The sequence below is a fragment of the Ambystoma mexicanum genome, chromosome 7p (assembly GCF_040938575.1).
Source record: "Ambystoma mexicanum isolate Mex_15411 chromosome 7p, UKY_AmexF1_1, whole genome shotgun sequence".
In the NCBI taxonomy this organism is placed as follows: Eukaryota; Metazoa; Chordata; class Amphibia; order Caudata; family Ambystomatidae; genus Ambystoma; species Ambystoma mexicanum.
In genome coordinates this window covers 633,122,958-633,146,158 of record NC_090939.1, presented here as the reverse complement: position 1 = coordinate 633,146,158, position 23,201 = coordinate 633,122,958, and the positions used below count along the sequence as shown (strand labels likewise).

At 48.9% G+C, this 23,201-nt stretch overlaps 1 protein-coding gene across 1 annotated transcript in view; it reads left to right on the top strand.

The window, feature by feature from the left end:
* The window catches only part of LOC138526211 (fibrous sheath-interacting protein 2-like), a 1,971,501-nt gene that overhangs the window by 1,607,041 nt on the left and 341,259 nt on the right, over positions 1-23,201 (top strand). The window contains exon 8 of the mRNA XM_069636679.1: positions 3,025-3,068. Coding sequence (XP_069492780.1) covers positions 3,025-3,068 — 44 coding nt within the window. The remainder of the gene's footprint in view (positions 1-3,024; positions 3,069-23,201) is intronic.

Genomic DNA, 23,201 nt, shown 5'->3' with positions numbered 1-23,201 from the left:
TATGGACAATGCAGGACCTGCAGCGTTCTGGAGCCAAGTTTCAGTAATGGCTAGGAAGTCCAGGTTATTTATGATTAGGAGGTCGAGGATGTCTGGTGTGTGTGCAATGATGGAGCGAGTGTTTACCAATGCGCAGAGGAGGTGTGGAGTGTTGGAGGTGTGTGTGGAGGTTGTGATGGGAGTGTGTAATATAGATGTGAGATGGTGTCAGGGCGTGATAGTGTGGTGGCTTTGGTGGTGAGCTGGGGGGCTGGGTGCAGAGGTGCACATACTGAGGTGCACGTACTGGGTGCTTGATACGTACAGGTATGGTAGGGAGAAAGAGGGGCAGGGCGGACAGGGAAGTGATGTACATGTGGAGAGTTGAGAGAGATGCCTGGGTCCTGTGCGTGTGCATGTACGGGTGCTGGGATGCTTGGTATGGAGTGGGTTGACTGATGTGGTTTGGGCAGGTGTTGTGTTTTGTGTGATGGTTAGTGATGGCAAGGTGGGAGGGTAAAAATGAGGTGTTGGGAGAGAGATTGGGCGATACTTGTGAGGGAAGGGGTGGGCTTTGGTGGATGAGGTTGGCATTGGTAGAGGATCTACGCATGTGAGCAAGTTGGAGAGCCAATAGGAGGGGTGGTAGGATTTAGGTTGGTGGGGAGGAGAGGGATGAAACTGGTGCAGCTACAGTGGAGCACATAATGCGCACCATCATGAAAACACTTACCTTTTTGCCCGCAGATCTGGTTGAGGTGGGGCTTGGCTCTAAGGTAGGTAACAGGCATAGCAGATATGGAGGTGTGGAGTACTGGGGGCAGGATAGGGCCATTGTGTGCCAGCTTTGCCCGCCGTCTTCAGAAGGGTGCCTCTGTTGTGATGCTTGGAGGCAGCCAATCAATGTGGTGGGGGAGCGGGCTGCTGAAAGTGCTATAACAGGCTTCTTCATTCTCAGTGATGTCAGTTCCTGGGCATCATGTTGGACCTGCTTTGAGTCTTGGCTTGTGTGTCGGAGGATCTATCCTGGGTTCAGTTTGGGCTCATTGTGGCACTCTGCAGTCAGGGGAACGTGTTCGGGCAATCAGAGACTATGATAGTCATTGATGCTTTGCTGAAAGACTAGGGCACCATAGTAGCATTAGGCGACCATCCGCAGACACCAAGTTGCACATTAATTTGATAGAGCTGTTTGCAGTCAACCTTCCCTCGCTTCATTTGGGGAAGAAGTGTCTTCATCTTGAATGACAACACAGTAGCCATGCATTAACTCAACAAGAGAGGAGGTGTGGTCTTCTGCCCCTGTGCAGCAGACCACACCCTGTGAACCAATGCAGCTTTGGTTTGGGGTCTTGGGACCTGTCAACATCTCATCTGGCTAGAAAGTAGAATGTGGTGGCGGGCGCCCTGAGCAGGCAGGCCTGGTCTCCCAACAGTGCGAATTGTGCCAAGAGGTTCTTGCAGAAATCATCTACCTTTGGAGAGCCACTCAGGTGGATCTGTTCAACCCCATTGTCAACAGGAAGGCAGAGCGGTTCTGTTCCAGGGAATATTCCCTAAAAGGGATACTGGGGATGTGTTTCTGGTAGATTGGAACTTAAGTCCCCTACCACATTCCCATCGATTCCTGCATCCGACAGCTTCTCAGGATGTTATGGAGATTCAGGACCCTAATGATTCTGATTGCCCTGCATTGGGCTTAGAGGATGTAATACATGGATCTTCTTGACATTACCATTTGTCTCCCATAGACTTCTTTTCCAATTGGAAGGACAAGTCCTTCACCCTAATTTCAGCACTCTTCACCTACATGCCTGGCTACTCTGAAGCTGAGATGCAGGGACAGAACTTTCCAGAAGAGTCCTTGAGGTTCTCCTCCTCACACTTCACCCAGCTACCAAGCCGATCTATAACTACCGGTGGTAGAGGTTTTGTCTACAATGTGAGGAGAGGGATCTGGACCCCTTCACTTGCTCAAGCTCTGCAGTATAATTTCTTTTGTCCCTAGCCCCTTTGGGGCTATACATTGGCACAGTGAAGGGTTGCAGGGCAGCAATGTCTGTGTTTCCACTGGAGCAGGGGTCATATTTTGCCATCCCCACTCGGATCTGGCTTTTAGATGTTTGGTGAATATGTTTTCCCCAAAACAGATTGTAGTCCTGTCCTGGGATCTAAATGTAGTCTTTTCTTATGGGATCTCCCTTTGATTTCCTTCTTTCTTGTTAAATAAATCTCTTGACTTTCAAACCTATTTTTCTGGTGGCCATAACAGTGGTCAGAAGAGTTACCTTAGCTGAGTTTCTCTAGATAGAAGGTTACATTAAGGGTGCAGCCCTCGTTTTTACCCAAAGTTGTCTCTGAGTTTCACTTGATCCAGATGATAATCTTACCAGTCTTTTACCCACCCCCTCATACTTCAAAGGAAGAGGAAAGATTCCACTGACTCGAACCTAAAAAAGTCTTGCGCTTCTAAATGGCCAGATCTAAAGATTACAAGAAGGATCACCAATTTATTTGTGCCATTTGCTGCAACCAGCCAGGACTCTCTGGTCTACAACTATATCTTATCATGATGGATCATTCTTTTAATCTCAGATTGGCAACAAAAGACATAACGGCAGGCCTTAGGACTCACTCTACCAGCACTGTTGTGGACACCTCTGCCTTCCTTACAAATTGGAATTCCTACCTCAGTCACAGTATCCTTTGTATTTAGAATGTAGGTCAAGCAGCAAGTCACGTGTGTAGGAGTTTAAATCCTCTGAGAACATATGATTCTGAATCTTAGACCTGGGAGGGTGATTTTAAGTTAATTAGCTAAAATGCAATGTATACATGCATAACTCTATGGTATAATAATTTAAGTGTGCACTCATTTATTTTTGGAAATGTATTAATGCAATGTATCTTTTATATTTATTGACAAAGTACCTTTGGTCTTAATTTCTAAGTGTTAGAAAACAAAAACATAGACAGAAGTGCAACACTGCTTGATTAAACATACATTTCACCAGCTAACATACATGCTTTTAAAAAACATTTCAGAGCAAGAAGAAATATTCTTGAACAGAAAAAAGTCCCGTGTGAAGGTATATATTTTTAAAATTATTATATATGTTTTGTTGTCATGCTAGCAAGGTATGTTGTTTGTTGCTCCCCACATTGCATCTTTGCATCTGATATAAAGTGGCATTTTACAGTATATTAAATGCATTTGACTGTATATTTCATAATGTGTACTTGCTGCTCTTACTTTTATTTACACATTAAGAATTGTGTGACCATTGATCGCTCCACAAGTTTGTTGTCAATTTTATTTGCTTTGTGTCCTTATCTCTGCCAATGAGGCAAATGTGAAGCAGCAGTTAAAAAGGTAGACTGTGTTGGGCTGCAGTCTGCACTTAGCCTTTCCATCTGCTATTTAAAAAGAACATCTTTATATTTTATTATTGTTCATGCTGCTGACTTATTTGCACATGGTACTTTAAGAAGTCTGTGATGTCTGTTTTCCATTTCCTTTGCTTTGTGCCTTTATCTTCACTGTTGCAGTAAGTGCGCAGTGAGTGTGTTCTCGAGATGCCCAAAAAGGCGCCATGATGTGCCTACCGCCGGTAAGAGTTGAAAATCTTGTATATTATGATACAGAAATCACATCTTAATGAATAATGAAGGTGTGGAAATCCAGGAAGAAGCCACATTGCGAGAACTGGGTGTCGGATATGCGGACGCTCTCTTGGTATGAGAAGACTCAGGCAGTTCGACAACATCGGGAAACTGAGTACGAGGATAGATGGGGGTCATTCACGGATTTATTTGGATGAGGTGTAGGCTTTGGTTTATTTTGTGGATATTGAGGTTGGGGATTGGTAGGGGTGTATGTTTTGTCCTTTTTTGTGTTTTGTGTTGTCACGTCTTGCCATGGGATAGGAGGGTGGGGATGTTTTCGGATTTCGTTTTGAATAGCTGTTACTTTAGTAGTAATTTGCATTTTGTTGCACTGATGTATATGGAGTCATCTTTTGCTTGTTCACATTCTGTTGTTACTCAGTTGTATTATGTTTTGTATAATTATTAAATAAAAGTTGACAAAAAAAAAAAGAAATCACATCTTTTAGGACTCACTCTCCCCCGCTTCTTGACCCTGTGAGGTACTTTCTAATGATGCTAGGGATTTACTCATGTACCGTTGAACATATATCTCAACCAGCAGAAAGTAGAGAAAACCCGTCGCTAACGTCAATTATGCAGGCAATCCCATATTACCTGTGTGGCATACTTATGAAAGTTGTTAAGCATAAGAAAGAGCTTTATGGAATTGACCACTGAAAAGCCTCATATGGTTTTCATTACCCAAACATGGCTGCAAGATGACTCAGTGACTATTTTATCTGATTTGATCTGTGCTGACTATAAGGTTCTGTTTTGCAACCAAGCTTGTTCAAGAGATGGAGGTGTCACCTCTATCTTTCAAGATCGTTTATCATGCTCCTCTATCCATTGTGATGTGATCACTGGGTGTGGATCCTTATCATTTAGATGCATACATTGTCCTACTTCCACACAACACTTTTGGTGAATAGACCTCAGAGTGACCGTTCAAACTTCACTGAAATCTTGTGGCTTCTCTTACCTTAGTGGTCTCTAACCTAACAATGTTTGGTGATTTCAACATCCATATAGATAACCCAAAAGATAACCTACCAGTGTATGTTCTTGCCGCCATGGTAAGACAGATGTTCTCTCAAATTATTCCTTATCTCATGCTTAATAGAGCACATTCTCCTGACTTGATCCTTTCACAGGATGGATGTATTAAAAAAAGAAATCACCCACTGCCCCTCAAACCTTTCATTTGGTTTAACCATTTCTTCCTCCTTGGGACTACCAACTCAACACTGTGACCTTATGTATACTTAGGAGATACAGGGTTCAAAACCTGATTATAGCATGGGGACTATTCATTCTAGTATGATGGATATTCTAAATTAACTTGTACCCAAGTCGAGCATGAGAACACAGGAGTGGAAAACCAAACCTGTAGTGAAATGATAATTAGTGAATTGCAAAAATTGAAAAATGTGAACTGTAATGTAAATGGCATTTCTAATGTGATCTGTCAAATCTAAAACTATGTACATATGTTATGTTATGTTATTTGGCATTTATATAGCACTCTATATATCATTGGTATGATCTCAAACCGCAGTTCAGGTCAGTAGAGAGAGATGGTGTCATACGGTGCGTGGGTGCACCAGTTATGTGTGCAGCTGATGTAATTGCCGGATAGTAGCTGCATCCTAGCATTAGGTGTGTGGTTGAGGTTATCAGTTGGATGTGTGCAGTCTGGTGTTAGGAACTAGGCCGGAATGACATGGGATAGGCCGAATTTATCTGGGGTATAGCTGTGTTCTAGTTGTGTGATGGTGTATAGTAGAGAGTAGGCGTAGTGATGTGATATGATATGATGGTTCATCTTTAAGGCGCCCGAGACCGGGCACATGAACAGGATGGAAGGGATGAATAAATTGACACACGGACACACAGTGACAGGGGGCTGGGCAAACAGCGACAGGAGGGGGGTGTACGGATATATAGAAACAGCACAGAGTACAAGAAAGCAGGGTAAACAGTGACACACAGGTACAGTGGGCACACATGGCGACGAGAGGGTTGGGTAATACATTGGGATACATAGCGACATCATGGTAACAGGATGGCAGGGAGCACAGCGGCACACGGACACACAGTGACAGGGGGCTGGGCTTACAGCAACAGGAGGGGGACATAGCGATATACAGCAACCGCATGGGGAACAAGAAAGCAGGGTACACAGAGGCACGTGCACGGTGGGCACACACGGGAACTAGAGGGTAGGGTAATTCCATCCATTCCATCCATCCCATGGATCCATCCATCCATTTCTTCCATTTCTTCTTCCATTAATTCCATCCATCTATTCCATCAATGCATCCATCCATTTCTTCCATTTCTTCATCTATTCATTCCATTCATTCATTCCATCCATCCGATGCATTCCATCACTTCCATCACTTCATCCCTTCCATTCCATCCATGCATTCAGTTGATCCATTCCATCCATCTTTCCATCCATCCGATGCCTTCCATCACTTCCATCACTTCATCCCTTCCATTCCATAAATCAATTCCATAAACATACATTCCATCCATCAATTCCACATACATACATTCTATTCATTTCACATGCATCCATCCCATCCATAATACATTGGGATACACAGCAACATCATGGGAACAGGGGGGCAGGGTACACAGCGACATACGGGTAGAGACCGGCATAAGGTGACGGAGGGCTGGACTTACAGCAACAGGACGGGGGTGGCACAGGCATACATATAAACATCAAGGGGAAACAAGAGAGAAGGTACACAGCGACACACGAGCACAGCGGGGAATTCAGTGACATCACAGGGCCAGAGAGCAAGGTAATACAGTGGGATTTATAGTGACATCACTGGAGCAGGAGGGAAGGGTACACGGCGACACATGGGTACAAAAGGGCATATAGTGATGTATGGGGCTGGGGTTACAGCGACAGGACGGCAGAGCGATACATAAGGACATCATGGGAACAGAAGGCATGGTACACAGCGACACGGACACAGTGGGGCATGCAATGACATCACGGGGTTAGAGGGGATGGCAGGGGTACAGGGAGTTAGAGGGGGGTGTAATCCAAAGGGATATATAGATAGATTGGGAACGGGAGGGTGGGTGACATTACAAGGGCGAAGTAAGGGCACACAGCAAGGTTGCCGGTACCTGTTACGGGATGGGGCCTCATGTGGGTAGGATCTAAAGATCATTATTCAGTGTTCAAGGATACGGATGTCGATAGCCCAATCAGTGGGCAAATTCATTGAAGACAAGGTTGGGAGTGCCATTGTGTATTTAGTCATTGAGTTGTTGGGAGTTCAGACACATCTTTAATGTTGTTGTTGTCGTTATGCAAAGAGCAATATTTTTAGCAATTTGTGGAATGCCATATAGTCTTTTGGTGTGTCGGATGTGTGGTGGAACGAGTTCCACAGAGTGGGGGGCCAATGCTGAGAAAGAGGATCCTCCAATCCTGACGGAGTTAGTGGTTGGGATCACTAAAAGGAGGGTAGTGCTTCATCTTAGGGTGCGGGGTGAGAGGTAAGATTTTAACTTATCTTGCAGGTATAGTGGGGCGGTCTTGTGCACTGCACGATGAGTGATGCAGAAGGTCTTGAAAGTGGCCCATTGTCCGACTGTGAGCCACTGGAGGGTTCTAAGAGCTGGAGAGGAGTGGTCTCTTGGACCTAGGGTGAGGAGCAGTTTAGCAGCAGTGTTTTGCGCTCTTTGGAGTTATTAAGGTAGTATGCCGGGACTCAATGTGTCTGAGAATTTTGAGATGGTAATGGAAACATTTGTAGATGTTGTTGACCTGTCAGGAGAGGGTTAGGCCAGAGTCCATAGTGCACCCAAGGTTTTTTACTGTGACGGAAGGGGGTTGGTGCATGGAAGGGGGCCAGGGAAGTGGACGAGGTAGAAGCTCAGTGTTGCCGCACACCATGATTTCGGTTTTAGTGGGGTTTAAGAGGAAGTGGTTTATGGTCATCTAATGGTCGATATCGAGGAGGCAGGCTGGGGGTTGGAGTCTGAGTTGTGGATTTTAAGGATGAATAGGGTATCGTAGGCGTAGTTGTAGCACAAGATATTGTACAGGTGGATGATTCCAGGAAGGGTGGACATATAGAGGTTGAATAGGAGAGCAGATAGACATGCGCCTTGCAGTACTCTAGTATTAACTGAGCGAGCAGCTGAGACAAAAGGGGAGAGGAGGGTTATTTGTTTCCTGTTGTTGAGGAAGGAGGCAATCCATTTGAGAGCGATTCCACAGATTCCAAGGGAGTGGAGACGGTCAAGGAGGATTGAGTTGTTAATCGTGTCGAAGGTAGTAGAATTAGTGCAGCACATTCTGCAGTGTCTGCAGTGATGTTAAGATCATCCCAGATTGAGGCCAGAGTGGTTTTGGTTCCATGTCGTGGTCTGAAGCCTGATTGTGTGGGGTCGAGGAGGTTGTTGGATTCAACAAAGGCGTTTAGTTGGGAGTCGCTGTTCGATCGATGAATTTTGCAAGGAATCTGGTGTTTGAGATGGGTCTGTAGTTTTTGAGGTCAAGGGGGTCAAGGGAAGGTTTTTTAAGAAGAGGTTTGACATGTGCAATTTTGGAGGCATCGGGAAAGATTCTAAAGCAGAGGGAGTCATTGAGAATGGCGCTTGCATGTTTTCCTGCGCAGGTGGATGAGAATATTTCTTTGAGGACTGAGGCGGGGCAGGGGTCTAGGGGGGAGCCAGATGGTTTGCTAGCAGATAAAAGGAGATCGGTCTGAAGGAGTCAAAGTTGGGTAAGGTAGGGGTTGGGGCGGCGGGTGCTGTTGTTGGGTTGGTCCGTAGTTGGGGGTGGCAGTTTGTTGTTAAGGGAGGTCATCCTGTCAAGAGCGGTGGTGTAGAAGTGGAGGGAGAGAGAGTCGCAGTGACGGGGTTAGTTTGGGAAGAGGTGCAAGTGGATTTGACAAATTCAGATATGATTCTGTGGAGTTCTTTACTGCGGTTTCCACAGTTGAGAATCCGATTGTTGTAGTAGGCTTTTTTGGCTTTCCGGATTTCCGCTTTGTAGTTGTAATGGTGCAAGGCAAAAGCGGATCTGCTGAGACTGTTTTTTTCTGCTAGCCATTTGCGTTCCAGAGATTTATTTACTTTTTTGGCATTCCTCAATTCGAGAGTAAACCATTTGGGAAATGGTCCAGTGCGTGAGGAAGAGGGCACGAGGGGGTGAGAGGGATTAGTGAATCATTGTCATGATGCCTACCCCCGGAGCACCAAGCCAGGCCCAGCACCCCCGGGACTAGGCATCACGCCCCCGGGTAAAAGCCCAGCGGCCCTTAATAGGGGCTCTTTGGACTCTGTCCTGGCGCCGTTGGCGCCAGGCTCATGTTGGCCATCAGTCCTGGCGCCATAGGCGCCAGGCTCATAAAGGGAAGTGTTTGGTGCACTTACCTGAAGCAGACCATGCTGCACACTCACCTGATGCAGACCATGCTGCATGAAGAACCAATCCAAATGAGTCTTAGGAGGGACTATTTTTCTGAAGGAACTATTTTGTTACTTGGGTGGGGCTGTGCAAGAATACTCACCTGGAACTTCTTCCAAGGCTATTTAAGCCACACCCGGACAGCCACACGTGCTTCGCGTTGTTCTGCATCTCAGCAGCTGAACGCTCACCGTGTCTGCTCCTGCACCTGGACTCCAGCCACGCCCGCCTCGAACCTGGAACTCCTGTAAGGGAATAAGAGAAGAGAAGAGAAGGGTGAAAACCAAGAACTATTTCAACCTTCTTACCTGCATCCGGAATTTTCACGCCAGCATTCCTGAAGGAAGACTTCCTTTTAAAAGCACTGCGTTGCTCGCTGCAGCGCCGCGCTTCACTCACCTGTTCCCGAGACGCCGCCCGGCTCCATCGCGGCTCTCAGTGCCGGTCGCCACATCTCTGCACCGCACCTAAGGGAGAGAAGAAGAGACAAAAGGTGAGCAAGGGAACACAAGAGGAAAGCCGGATTTTCAGCCATATTACTTACCGGCTATTCTTGGTGAGCCATTCCACATCTCGGGTCGGCGCCACATCTCTGGCAGGTACCGCACCCCGGCCCCTATGGGGAAAGGACAAAAGACATTACTGGGGAATTATAAAGACATTTAGAGGGGTCGCCCTCTTCACTGACTCACCTGATTTTACCCCAGCAATTTAACCCCTCAACGCATCGCCTTTGTTCTGCACCTGAAATAAAGGACAGAAAAAGACAACATAAAAGGAGGCTCACACTTGAACTTTTGCATCTTCATACTTACGGCGTATCGCTCAGTAAAGTCAAGTGGATTTGCCAGCGCCATTCTGAAAACCAGTGAAGTAACTGGACGAACGCGCGCCCCTGCACCAGAAGCAGGATGGAGAGTTCATCCTTCCAAACCATAAGGTGAGCTTAAACCGGGGGTTTTGGAGGAAGTCAGAGGAGAACGAAGGGGGAAAGGGGGGAGCAAGCACATTATTCAGCAGACAGTTAATCCCCTTTCTCATCTGCAGAAGGATATTCCTACGGGCCAGACAAGCAAGATTTGGGGGTCCTGTTCAATCGGTGGTCCGAATTCTGCGCATCACGCTTGAAGAGGCCACAGCAACCCAGACCAGACCAGTGCCTCCGTGGGAGCCAGGTGAGCATCACAATCATTGAGCCATGAGTCGAAGGAGTCGATGGTTAAGGATCTGTCAGGGAGGGTGTTGTAGGGGGTCTAAGAAGAAGGGCTTCGGCTAGGTCAGGAACGATCTTTACTTTGTTTCAGCATGTGCGGTGAAGGGGGGAGGTGGGGTAGGGAGTAGGGAGAGGGTCAGGGGAGAGGGTGGATAAAGGGATGACAAAGTGGTCGGACCAGATGAGTGATAAGGGGGGGCTAGATGTAATAGGTCATGGGATCTGAAGATAGCATCTAGGGTGTGCCCTTTAGAGTGGGTTGGACTGTTCATGTGAAGGCAGAGGTTGAGCGCATCAAGACTGTCGACCAGTGAATGGGTCATGGGGTTGGTGGGAATGTCCAACCAGATGTTGAAGTCTCCTAGGAGAGTCACGGAGGGGTGATTTACTTGAATGGTGGCTACAGAGTCACAGAGGTTGTTTGTGAAATGTCTCTCGTAACCGGGAGGTCTGTAAATGATTAGGAAGCTGTGGGAGAAAGTCAGAGGTAGTGAGAGTTTAACAAGAAGGGATTTGCATGATGGAATGCATGTCTGAGACTCAATGAGTGAGATGGAGAAGTGGGATTTGAAGAGGACTGCCACATCCTCTTGGGGGTCTGTTGAGCGGAATGAGTGAGTAACCAGAGGGGAATACCTCATGTGCAACAGGGGCAAAGTTGTCAGAGAACCAGGTTTCAGTGATAAAGACTAGGTCAGGTTTGTCAGAGGAGAGGAGGTTGAACATGTTGTGTCTGTTTTTTGCTACAGAGCGGGCATTAAAAAGCATGCACTTGACTTCGGAGTGGGGTGTGGTCATGGAGGTTGTTGGGGTGTGAATAGGAGGTGCGTTGGGGATAGTGGGGGGAGCAGGGGGTGGGGCGCTCAAAGTCAATGAGGCAGGGAGAGGAGGAGTAGTGGTGAGGTAGGGTGTCAGCGGCCTTTGGGTGACGAAGGGTGGGGGCAAGTCAGTGAAGGCTAGGAAGAGTAGGCGGGCAGAGGAGGATATGCGAGGGGTGTGGGTATAGTTGAGGAGGTTCAGATCAGTAGGCTGATGGTCAGTGGGCGAGGAGGGGTTTGGGGTAGAGTCTCCAGTGAGTTTCGAAGGATTGGGGCTGTCTGAAGTGCAGGGAGAGAAGTCGAGAGAGAGGGGGTGGAAGCAGGGCAAGGGCGAGATTGGGAGGCTGGGTAGAGGTAGAAGTGGTGAGGAGTAGACGGTCATGGAGGGGGACTAGGCTCTTTTTCTACTTTTCAAGGGTTTCTGTGCAGTAGGGGTGTGAGAGAGAGTGGGGGGGGTCGGAGGGTGATGGAGATGAAGCTACTGTTCTTGCAAGGGCGAGACATGCAGCTTTGAGAGAGGGGAAGGGATATGGTGGGGGGGGTTGTTGGCTGGTGTCGAGGGGAGATAAAGGTAGGCAGGGGGAGCGAGGGGGATGTGGGCGGGAGGGTGGATTGTTCTGTGATGGGGGAGAGGGACTCTGAGGTATGGCGGGGAGAAAGGAAGGGAGAGATAATTGCTGGAGGGTGAAAGGAAGGGTTGGAAGAGGGTGAGGGTTTGAGCTGTTTGCAGCGCCAGCGGGCTCCTCTTGTTTGGGAGTTTGATAGGGGGCCGGGTGTCATGGCGAGGGGTATTAGGGAGTTCTCAATAGCGGTCAGCGGGAGGGTGGGGAATGGTGAGTTTGGGAGGGGAGAGAGGGGGGAATGGGCTTCTGAGGAGGGAGGTGGTTGGCGCACCAGAGTGCCGCTCTTATTTTAGAGTTTGATAGTGGGCGGGTGTCGTGTCGTGGTGTATTGGGTGAGTTCTCAAAAGCGGTCAGAGGGAGGGTGGGGAGCGTTGAGTTTGAGTGGGAATGGGAGGGGGAAATGGGCTTCTGAGGAGGGAGGTGGTTGGCATGCCGGAGTGCAGCTCTGATTTTAGAGTTTGATGCAGGGTGGTGGTAGGAGATTGGGCGAGTGGTGTTATGCTGAAGTGCGGTGTACGGGGGCATATTTCTACTGATGTGCTCAGGGAACGAATGATGGGGGGACTCAAGAAGGTGGGTGCCAGAGTGCGGGTGGTGAGCCATTGGGACTGAGTGAGGACGGGAGGCAGGGAGGGGGGGGATCTAGGGATCAGGACGGGTGTGAGAGGTGGATACTTGCGAGAGCGGGGCTCCATCTAGATGTGACACAGTCTTACGAGGTAAAATACAACACAGTAAACTTTCGGTGCACTCACAGTAAACTTTCGGTGCACTATCTAGATTTGACATGGCCTAAGAGGGTGGAATGCAACATAATATCACTAGATGTGTCTAGAGGTGACACAGTGTTAAGAGGCAGAGTACAACACAGTAATCTTTGAGTGCACTATCTAGATGTGACACAGTCTAAAGCAGTAGAATAGTACTCATTAAAATGTTCGGCAATCTTTAAGCGCACTATCTAGATGTGACACAGTCTTAGGAGGCACAGTACAACACAGTAATCTTTGAGCGCTCTATCTAGATGTGACACAGTCTTAAGAGGTAGAATACTAGACAGGCTAAAGCGGTAGAATGCTACTCGTTAAACTTTTCAGTAATCTTTGAGCGCACTATCTAGATGTGACACAATTTTGAGAGGCAGAGTACAACACAGTGAACTTTCAGTGCACTATCTAGATTTGAGATGGGCTGAGAGGGTGGAATGCAACACAATATCACTAGATGTGTCTAGATGTGACACAGTCTTAAGAGGCAGAGTACAATACAGTAATCTTTGAGAGCACTATCTAGATGTGACACAGTCTAAAGCAGTAGAATACGACTCATTGAAATGTTCAGCAATCTTTGCACGCACTATCTAGATGTGACACAGTCTTAAGAGGCAGAGTACAACACAGTTATCTGTGCGCACACTATCTAGATGTGACACAGTTTTAAGAGGCAGAGTACAACACAGTAATCTTTGAGCGTATTATCTAGATTTGACACAGTTTTAAGAGGCAGAGTACAACACAGTAGACTTTCAGCGCACTATCTACATTTAAGATGGGCTAGGAGGGTGGAATGCAATAGATGTTCTCTCAAATTATTCCTTATCCCATGCTTAATAGAGCACATACTCCTGACTTGATCCTTTCACAGGATAGATGTATTAAAAAAAGAAATCACCCCTGCCCCTCAAACTCTTTCATTTGGTTTAACCATTTCTTCCTCCTTGGGACTACCAACTCAGCCCAGTCATACCAAGACTGTAAGAAATTAAATATCACTTTGTTAAGCAAATACTGTGACCTTATGTATACTTAGGAGATACAGCGTTCAAAACCTGATTATATTGTGGAGACTATGGGCCTCATTACAAGATTGGAGGTAATGAAAAAAGGAAGGCGGAATGGTAATACCGGCATCGTTAACGGGCCCGAGGCATTACGACCCGACAACCCTCTAATACCGGCATTGCCCGTACCGTGCCCCATAATACCGGCATGCGCGCAAACACGCGCCCCTCTGGGGAGTAAATACCAGGATGCCGGTAATAGGAGGGGATCACAACCCACGCGGACATGCAAATACAGGCATCCCGAAGGCGGTAATAAGGGGCTGCACGATGGTGCCCATACAGGCATCGCGGACCACCCGCAAACAGCAATCAGCAATCAAGCCAACTGCCACAGGTGCACACAATCACCACAGGTGGAGTCAATGGAGCCTGGGCCAGCACAAATGGAGTACACCCACACACCACCCCCCACAGGTGGTGACAATGCAAACTAGCCCAGTACAAATGGAGTACCCCCCGCCCCCCAAGTGGAGTTAATGAAGCCTGGCCCAGTACAAAAGGTGTACACCTACACACCACACCCCTTCCCACACCAAAATGCTACCACTAACTGTTGCAATCATGGCGCTGGAGGACATGCCTATACTGCTACAACTACAGCAACAACAGCAACTCCAACAACAACTAAAGCAGCAACAACAGGCAGCACAGAGGAGACGCAGGAGGAGAAGGAGATTGAGACAGGCCCAGCAATTACCACCAGCGCAGCCAGCAGTGCCTCGTAAGCAGCCACCAATCCCTCGCATCAGACCCAGGCCATTCAACCTAACCCCTGAGCAGATCCACACGCTGTACCGGTTGGACCGGGACACCATCACCACCATAGTGGACATGATACACGACATTGCCAGCCTCATAGAAATACGCACTGTCATCCCCCCGCTACTAAAGGTGGCGTCTGTGCTCCACTTCCTGGCCACAGGCACCTATCAACACACAGTGGGGCAGCTGCATGGCATTTCACAATCACTATTTTCACGCATGCTGAACCAAGTGCTGGATGCCCTCCTGAAGCACACAAGCACCCACATATCCCTGCAACGGACTGCCCAGGAGATAGCCAACACCAAAGTAGGCTTCCATGCACTGGCAGGCATGCCCAATTGTGTTGGTGTCCTGGACTGCACCCATGTGGAATTGGTAGTCCCCCATGCCATAGAGGCGGTGTACCGCAATCGCAAGCAATACCACTCCATCAATGTGCAAATAGTATGTGACTCCAGCAAGATCATCACACATTACTGCGCCCGATTTCCCGGATCAACACATGATGCCATGGTGCTGCGCAACTCCACGTACCCCGTCACATGGAGGGAAATGCGGGGCCGCGTGCCTGGCTGCTTGGTGAGTTGTCCAACTGGGCCATGGCAGTGCTTTGGGGTACTGATGTGTAGGGATGCACACTCCACGTGGATGGGAAAGGGGGGGGATGCATACTCCACCTGTGTGGGAAAGGGGGGATGCATACTCCACCTGGGTGGGAAAGGGGGGGTGCATACTCCACCTGGGTGGCAATTGTCGGTGATTGGAGAATGCATGCAGAGCTAAACACTCCTGACCTGAGCCTCCCAAACCGAACATGACACATCACTGGCACACGTTTTACCAATTATGCATATCAATGACAACAAGTGAGAGGCACGACCAGGTCACCATGGGTATGTCAAGCTATGCATGACTGAATAGGATTGGAACTGTGCCAATGTGGCTAGTGTGACCATGCACAGTGTTGAATACACATCATAAATGGGAGGCTAAACATTGTCGTACAACCACAGTACATCCGCTTCAGCATGCATTATCACACCCTGCATCATCCATTGAACGCCATCCAGACTACCACACCTCATAGCAGTATAGTATGCATCTAGGTAACAATCTTGCATACGAACAGGGACATGTGCATGTCCACACCAAATAGCTGCGGCCATGACTGTGCTTCCTGAAGGTGGCAGCTCAGAGTGACACACACCTATTTGTATTTGCTTGCAGGTGATGGAGGATATCCCTTGAGGCCGTGGCTAATTACCCCTGTGCGGAACCCGCAGAACAGCCATGAAGAGGAGTACAATCGTGTGCACACCCGTACTCGTGTTGTGATTGAGCAGACCTTTGGCCTGTTGAAGGCGCGTTTCTGCTGCCTAAGCAGGTCTGGTGGGGCACTCCTTTATAGGCCTGAGAAGGTGGCAAAGATCACCATGGCCTGTGTCATGCTGCACAAGATGTGCGTCCAGAGAAATGTACCACTGCCACCTGACAGTGACATGCATGCATTGGGTGAGGATGATGAGGATGGAGACGGAGGTGAAGTTACACCCCTGCCAGTACGTGATGCATGGGATGGCCATGCAGTATGCCAATCACTGATTCACAAATACTTCTGAACCACAGGGACTATATTAGACATGTGTCAGTGACACACTGGGTCCATGTGGACATGCACACAGGGAATGTTGGGAGTTGGGCACGGAACACCATCATTCAATAAATGGATACACACCAAATCACCAATGTCCAGCCATTATGTTTTTTCTCAAAACGGGTGTATTGGATTAAACACCAACAATGTGCCAACGCCACCCCCAACCCGCCCAGTGAACTCACAAACCCCCCCAGTGAACTCCCAACCCCCCCCCAATTAACTCCCAAACCTCTCCAGTCAACTCCCAAACCCCCCCAATTAACTCCCAAACCCCCCCAATCAACTCCCAATCCCCCCCAATCAACTCCACCAAATGCTCCCATTAACCCCCAACCATGTGTCCCACTCCCATTGTCTGCCCACACTACTTGCGGGACATTTTGCTGTCCGGGGGCAGCATTTCGGCGTGCCTTGCACTCCTCCTGGTGGGACGCACAGGGCTGGTGGGGACTGAGGAAGCAGGTGTGGTGGCTGAAGAGGAGTCGGTGGCAGGGTCCACAGCTGCTGCAAGGCGTGGGCGCTGCATGTGGAGCAATATGGACATAAGTACCTGTGTCACTGCCCCCAGGCAGTCCCTCATTAGCACTGCCGATGCATTCACTGCAGCTGTGTTGGCGTTAATAGCAGCAGTGGTCCCCGCAATGGCAGTGGCGATTTCCCGCCTGGTGTCCTCGCCATCTCCCATGTACTGCCGCAGGATCTCCAACATGGACTCCTGTCGAGCCTCCACCCTCGCCAGGCGTGACTCGAAGGTATTGCTAGGAGCAGGAGTGGTGGGTGCTGCACTCACGGAGCCTTCTTCTTTGGTGCTGTCCTCGGGGAAGGGGCTCAGGTCCGACTCATGGAGGCAGGGGTCAGCACTGCTGTGGGTGGGTGAGTGCTCAATTTGGGGCGCAGGGGTGGACACGGGGCTTTGGGTGGGTGGACATGTCACCTTTCGTGGCTTCCCTCTGGTCCACATTCTCCTCCAAGTCATCCTCAGTGGTAGCCAGTGCTTGTAGGCACTCCCCTTCATCTGGTGTGGGTGTGGGCTGCTGTGTCTGAAGTGTGTCAGGCACACTGGCAGCAGGTGTTGTTGGCTGTGTCTCAGATCGGTCAGGCACACTGGCTGTGGGTGTGGCCTACTTGGCTGCCACGGAGGTGGTGGTGGCGGTAGCCCTTTTCTTTGGATGGGACGTGGATGCCCTCGCGGTGGTGTCTTCGCTGGCATCTTCGCCATCGGTGCCTGGGGGGTAGAAGAGATGCAGGGCATCAGTGATGGTGTTACATGCCAGAAGCATACTGTGATGCTGTTCATTATTCATTTAATCATACATTCATGTCTTACAGGTGTGTCACACAGGGTAGTCTGAGGGGGCATTTTGTCATTCGCTGCATGGCAGGTGGCATGCCGTTGAATTGGGGTTTGTGTGATGTATTACATGGGCACGGTCCATGTTTGTTGGCTGTTTGTTGGTTATGGGATTGGCACTCAGCATGCATTTCTGTCTGGCAGGGTTTGGCCCGCCATCTGTACTTGTATGTGTCCATGTAGGTGTTGGGACATGCATTGCCTTGCCTAGACTCTCTTCCACATCACTTTTGCTACGTCATGGTTTCCCCTACAGGGATCTGCAGGGTCACTCACCTCCTTCTGGTGTTGATGCCGCACCCGTCTCCATATCCCTGATTCCCTCGATGCTCTCTGGACTAATGAAGGTGCTTGCAATGTCCTTCCAGGTGGTCATTTTTACAGGAGAGTGGGGACCCCCGCCTCTGGCCATGGCCTCCCTCCTGTTGCTTGCCATGATGTTACGGACCCGCAAGCGGAGGCCATCCCACCGCTTCCTGCAGTCCTTCTCACTACAGGGGGTGGTTCCTACAGCCGACACCTTGCGGGCTACCTCCTGCCAGATGTCCTTTTTCTTCTGCTGCACCTCGCACTTCAGGCTCTGGGTTTTGATGATGTCTGCATGTTCAGCAAGGGTGTCAGCTAACATATTTTATTCTGCGTCGGAAAAGCGCTGTTTCCGCAGCCGGGGGGTGGTCTTCCTGGTTGCTTTGGACATTATGGATTGGCACAAATCTCTGCAGGAATCAACTGGTGGTTTTGAAGGATTGCAATGTATTGTGTTTTTAAAGATGGCCGCCGGCCCATTTCCCGTTCCGACGCGATGATATTATTTCCGGGTCCAGGATTACGTGCCCAGTATTAGCATATTGGTATTCCCGGGTCAGTATTTAGGTGATCCTCCTAGGCGGTGGCGGTATCGGCGGGTCCCGTGATGGCGCTATCAGGAGGTTGGAGGGCCTTTTGCGGCATGCCGGTATGGCCATTACCGGCATGGGGGTTCGCGCGTGCTCGCGCACTCGTAATCACCCGCTATTAGCAGGGTCATACGAGCACGGACCCGCTCGTTCCGCTATGCCGGTAATGACCCCGTTTTTACTGCGCCACTCGTAATGAGGCCCTATTTATTTTAGTATGATGGATATTCTAAATTAACTTGTACCCAAGTTGAGCATGAGAACACAGGAGTGGAAAACCAAACCTGTAGTCAAATGATAATTAGTGAATTGCAAAAATTGAAAAATGGGAACTGTAATGTAAATTGCATTTCTAATGTGATCTGTCAAATCTAAAACTATGTACATATGTTATGTTATGTTATTTATGTAGCGCTCTATATATCATTGGTATGATCTCAAAGTGCTGGTAGGTTGAACGCCCTCGTGAACCGCAGTTCAGGTCAGTAGAGAGAGATGGAGTAATAGGGTGCGTGGGTGCACCAGTTATGTGTGCAGCTGATGTAATTGCCGGATGGTAGCTGCATCCTAGCATTAGGTGTGTTGTTGAGGATATCAGTTGGATGTGTAAAGTCTGGTGGGTGGACATCCAGACTGGGGTTGGCTGCGTTGGGCCTGGAGGACGCTTATGTGTGCAACTAGGCCGGAATGACATGGGATAGCTGCGTTTTATTAGGGTGATGAGGTGTTCATGGGGTAGTGTTTGTATGTGAACAGCTAGGCTGAATTTATCAGGGGTTTAGCTATGTTCTAGTTGTGTGATGGTGTATTGTAGAGAGTAGGCGTAGTGATGTGATATGATGGTTCACCTTTAAGGTGCCCGAGACCGGGCACGTGAACAGGATGGCAGGGATGAACAAATGGACACACGGACACACAGTGACAGGGGGCTGGGCTTACAGCGACAGGAGGGGGGCGTACGGATATATAGAAACAGCGCGACATACAAGAAAGCAGGGTACACAGTGACACACGGGTACGGTGGGCACACATGGTGACGAGCGGCACACAGACACACAGAGACAGGGGCTGGGCTTACAATGGCTTACAGCGATAGGAGGGGACATAGCGATATACAGCAACCGCATGGGGAACAAGAAAGCAGGGTACACAGAGGCACGTGCACTGTGGGCACACACGGGAACTAGAGGGTAGGGAAATTCTATCCATTTCATCCATCCCATGGATCCATCCATCCATTTTTTCAATTTCTTCATCCATTAATTCCATCCATCTATTCCATCAATGCATTCATCCATTTCTTCATCTATTCATTCCATCCATTTGTTCCATCCATCCGATGCCTTCCATCACTTCCATCACTTCATCCCTTCCATTCCATCCATCCATTCAATTGATCCATTCTATCCATCATTCCATCCATCCGATGCCTTCCATCACTTCATCCCTTCCATTCCATAAATCAATTCCATAAACATACATTCCATCCATCAATTCCATATACATACATTTGATTCATTTCACATGCATCCATCCCATCCATCTCATCCATCTCATCCATCTCATCCATCCCATCCATCTCATCCATAATACATTGGGATACACAGCGACATCATGGGAACAGGAGGGCAGGGTACACAGCAACATACGGTCAGAGAGGGGCATAAGGGGACAGAGGGCTGGGCTTACAGCGACAGGACGGGGATGGCAGAGGGATATGATATATGATATTTTATTTGTATCGCGCTCGTACACAAGTGTTTCAGAGCGCGACTAGGCAAGGGAGGGGAACAAGGGAGAACACAGCACAACATAAAAACGATCTTACTAGGCCCGGTGACATTGAGAACGCGCAAGTGCATGGGAAAGGGAAAAGGGAAAAAGTGCATGGTAGGGGGAGAGTGGAAAGTGCAGAAGCCGAGGAGCGCAGATAAATAAAATAAATAGAATATTGAGGCAAACTGTGGTAGTGCAGCCAGCAAGTGGCAAGTGCTGTGTTTAAGGCAGCAGACTGGGTAAGTCTGAATAAGTGCAGAAAAGAAGAAAAATGGGGGGCGCCGTATGGGTACAGATACAGTCCCCAGTGCAAGGGGTGGCCAGGAGGCAGTGCAGGAAGGTGGCAGGGTGAGCAGGTACCTGGGCCCAGGGGACAGAGGGTGGCCAGGTGCACAGTGCCAAGAAAGCAGATCAGCAGGGGAGAAGGGGAGCGAAGGCAGAAGCAAAGAGGAAGGTTTAGAGGTGGTTCTGGAACCGGAGATGGTTCTCCTCAAGTTTTAGAGTGGCAGGGAGGCTGTTCAAGAGGGAGGCCCCAGCTGAAGATAGAGATCTAACCCCAGCTCGTTTCTTTGAAAAACGACCGACCCTGAGGGAGTTAGAGGTAGAGGAGCGAAGAACTTGAGAGGGGAGGTATTTGCGGAGGGATCGCTGAAGGTATTTTGGACCCAGGCCCCAGAAAGCCTTGTGGACAATGCAGAGGGTTTTGAATTTAATCCTTGCATCCACTGGGAGCCAATTGAGAGATTTCAAAGCTGGAGAGATACGATCCCAGGGCTTGAGGCCAAGGACAAGTCTCGCAGTCCTGTTCTGGATAAGTTGTAGAGGGCGGAGAGTAGAGGCAGGTAGATTTAGAAAGAGGCTGTTACAATAGTCCAAGCTAGAGAGAACCAGAGCTTGGGATACCATGAGCCTCTGGGGGAAGGAGAGGAAAGGCAGAATACCTCTGAGGAGGTGCAGTCGGAAGTTTGACTTTTTAGAGACATCAGAGATATGGGGCGAGAAGGAAAGTGTGGAGTCAAAGATGACGCCAAGGTTCTTAGCCTCGCAGGTAGGGGTAGGAGGAGGGCCAAGGGAGGCCGGCCAGAGAGTGAGGGAAAAGGATGGAGATGGTGTGCCGATGAGAAGGATCTCCGTCTTGCTGGCATTCAGACAAAGATCATTGGCGGCACACCAATTCTGAATGGCAGTTCGGCAGTCAGAGATAAGAGAGGGAGAGGAGGTGGCCGAGGGCAGCCGGAAAATGAGTTGAGTGTCATCAGCGTATGTTAGGCAGAAACCTGTTCAGTTCCCTTAGGGACCACTGCAAAAGATTTAAGACTACATGTGTTAGCAGTAAACCCACTTGGTAGCAGTCTGTACCACCCGGATTTACCTGGTAGCTGTGGCTGAGCATTCAGAGTTCCCTCAAGAAGAGTTAGGCGGTATGTTAAGTATACTCAATAGGCACTCAGATACAATAATACAAGCAAACACTGACCAGAGCTTTAGTATCAAAGTATATAATTATTTATTTAAAAACACACAGTTGAAACACTCCAGCACTCTTATTGTAAAATATTCTAAACACAGTTACTATTAGGATATATACACCCCTTTTTTCCTTATTAGAAAATCACAGTAAGACACCACTTATTTTCATACAGAGGTGAGCGCTTAACTAGATTGCACTCTGTTAAGGTTGTGAAAAAGGGAGGGAAAAAGACAGAATATGAAGGGTTACACCACTCTTTGATTCAGGAACACTATTAGCAAGGCAGAGAGCAAAAAGCCACTGGTGAGCCAAAGTCCAAAGGCTGGGCCCACTCTTAGAGAGAGCAGAGCACAAATGCGCCCAAGATCACACAGTTACACTAGGCTTAGAAAGTCTTGCAGAGGGTTCAGAAAAGAGTTTAGAGAGGCTTAGAAAAGTTTAGCCAAGGTGTCCCAGGCTAACCCAGGTTCGAAAGCCAGGGGCTAAATCTAACCCGTACAGTCGGTTGCAAGGGAAGCCAGGCAGGACACGGTACCTTAAGTGGGAAGGATCCTCCAGCGGTGGCAGTTGTTCCTGGTAGTGGTTGCAAGTTGCGTCGTCGTCCAGGGGAAGAGAAGATCTCGACGTGGAGGAAAGATGAAGGTCGTTGCACTACCAGGGCAGAAACCAGCCGTGGAGTTTTCCGGTAAAAGGTGGTACCTTTGTCTCGCGGTCGTGGTAAAATGTGGTATCCCGGTTGCCGGGGTGCTTAGCACGGGCAAGGCGGCCACGAGATACGTCGGGAAAGCGAAAAGACGGTGAAACTGGTTATCCCCACCAGTCAAAGGAAGAAGACTCTCCGGCGGGAGATCTCCTCTGTCGTTGGGAGAAAGTGGTGAGACAGTCCAGCAGGGCTCCACCGGTCATGGTGTCGTGGCAGGTCGGCTCAGCTTCTCCCTCATCGGATTCTTAGGTCCTGTGGCGACTTCTGAAGTTCCAGTCCCCAAAGCCCTGCTTTTATGCAGCAAACCCCCATTCACTCAGCCTAGATGTCACTCAAACATGCTAAGTGGTGAGCCGGCCGGCTCACCACTTGGGCCAATCAGGACGGAGTGCGACTTGAGTTGCCTAGGCAACTCAGTCCACGGTGCCTAAATTCCCCTCCACCCCTCCTAAGTACCCCAGACATAGTGGCACCACTTTGGAGGGCTTCTGTGGAGAAGCCCGCCAAAAAGTGGAACAAAGGGCTCGACTTGGGTTGGAGTCACAGAAGAGAACACAAACGCCATTTTAGAATCAAGTTTTGGCAAAAATACCAACCGGAGAATTAATATTAATTAAATAAACCGGCGGTATGTTCGAGGCTACCTTAAATAATTAAATAAAGATAGTAGCCTAAAACAATGGGAAATCCCATAGGAAAATATTTGCGGTTGAATATAAAAAGTAGTATCCACTGCCACCAGCCAAAACTCGATCAGGGGGGACGGAGACGTGCCCCCTCGACTAACAGACCCTGGGGCAATCGAATTGCCCCAGCCAGTACGTCCACAATGTGATGGTTTGTACTGGTTCTGTTCAGAATTTAAGACTAGTAAAGTCAATGGTGACTTTACATGCCCTGGGAGACAGTAGTCAGTCCCAGGGTATGGAGTCTATACTGGGGGGTCACTATGACACCCCTGTGTTACTGCACGGAGGGTGCTGTGTAACACACCTCACAAAAACACATG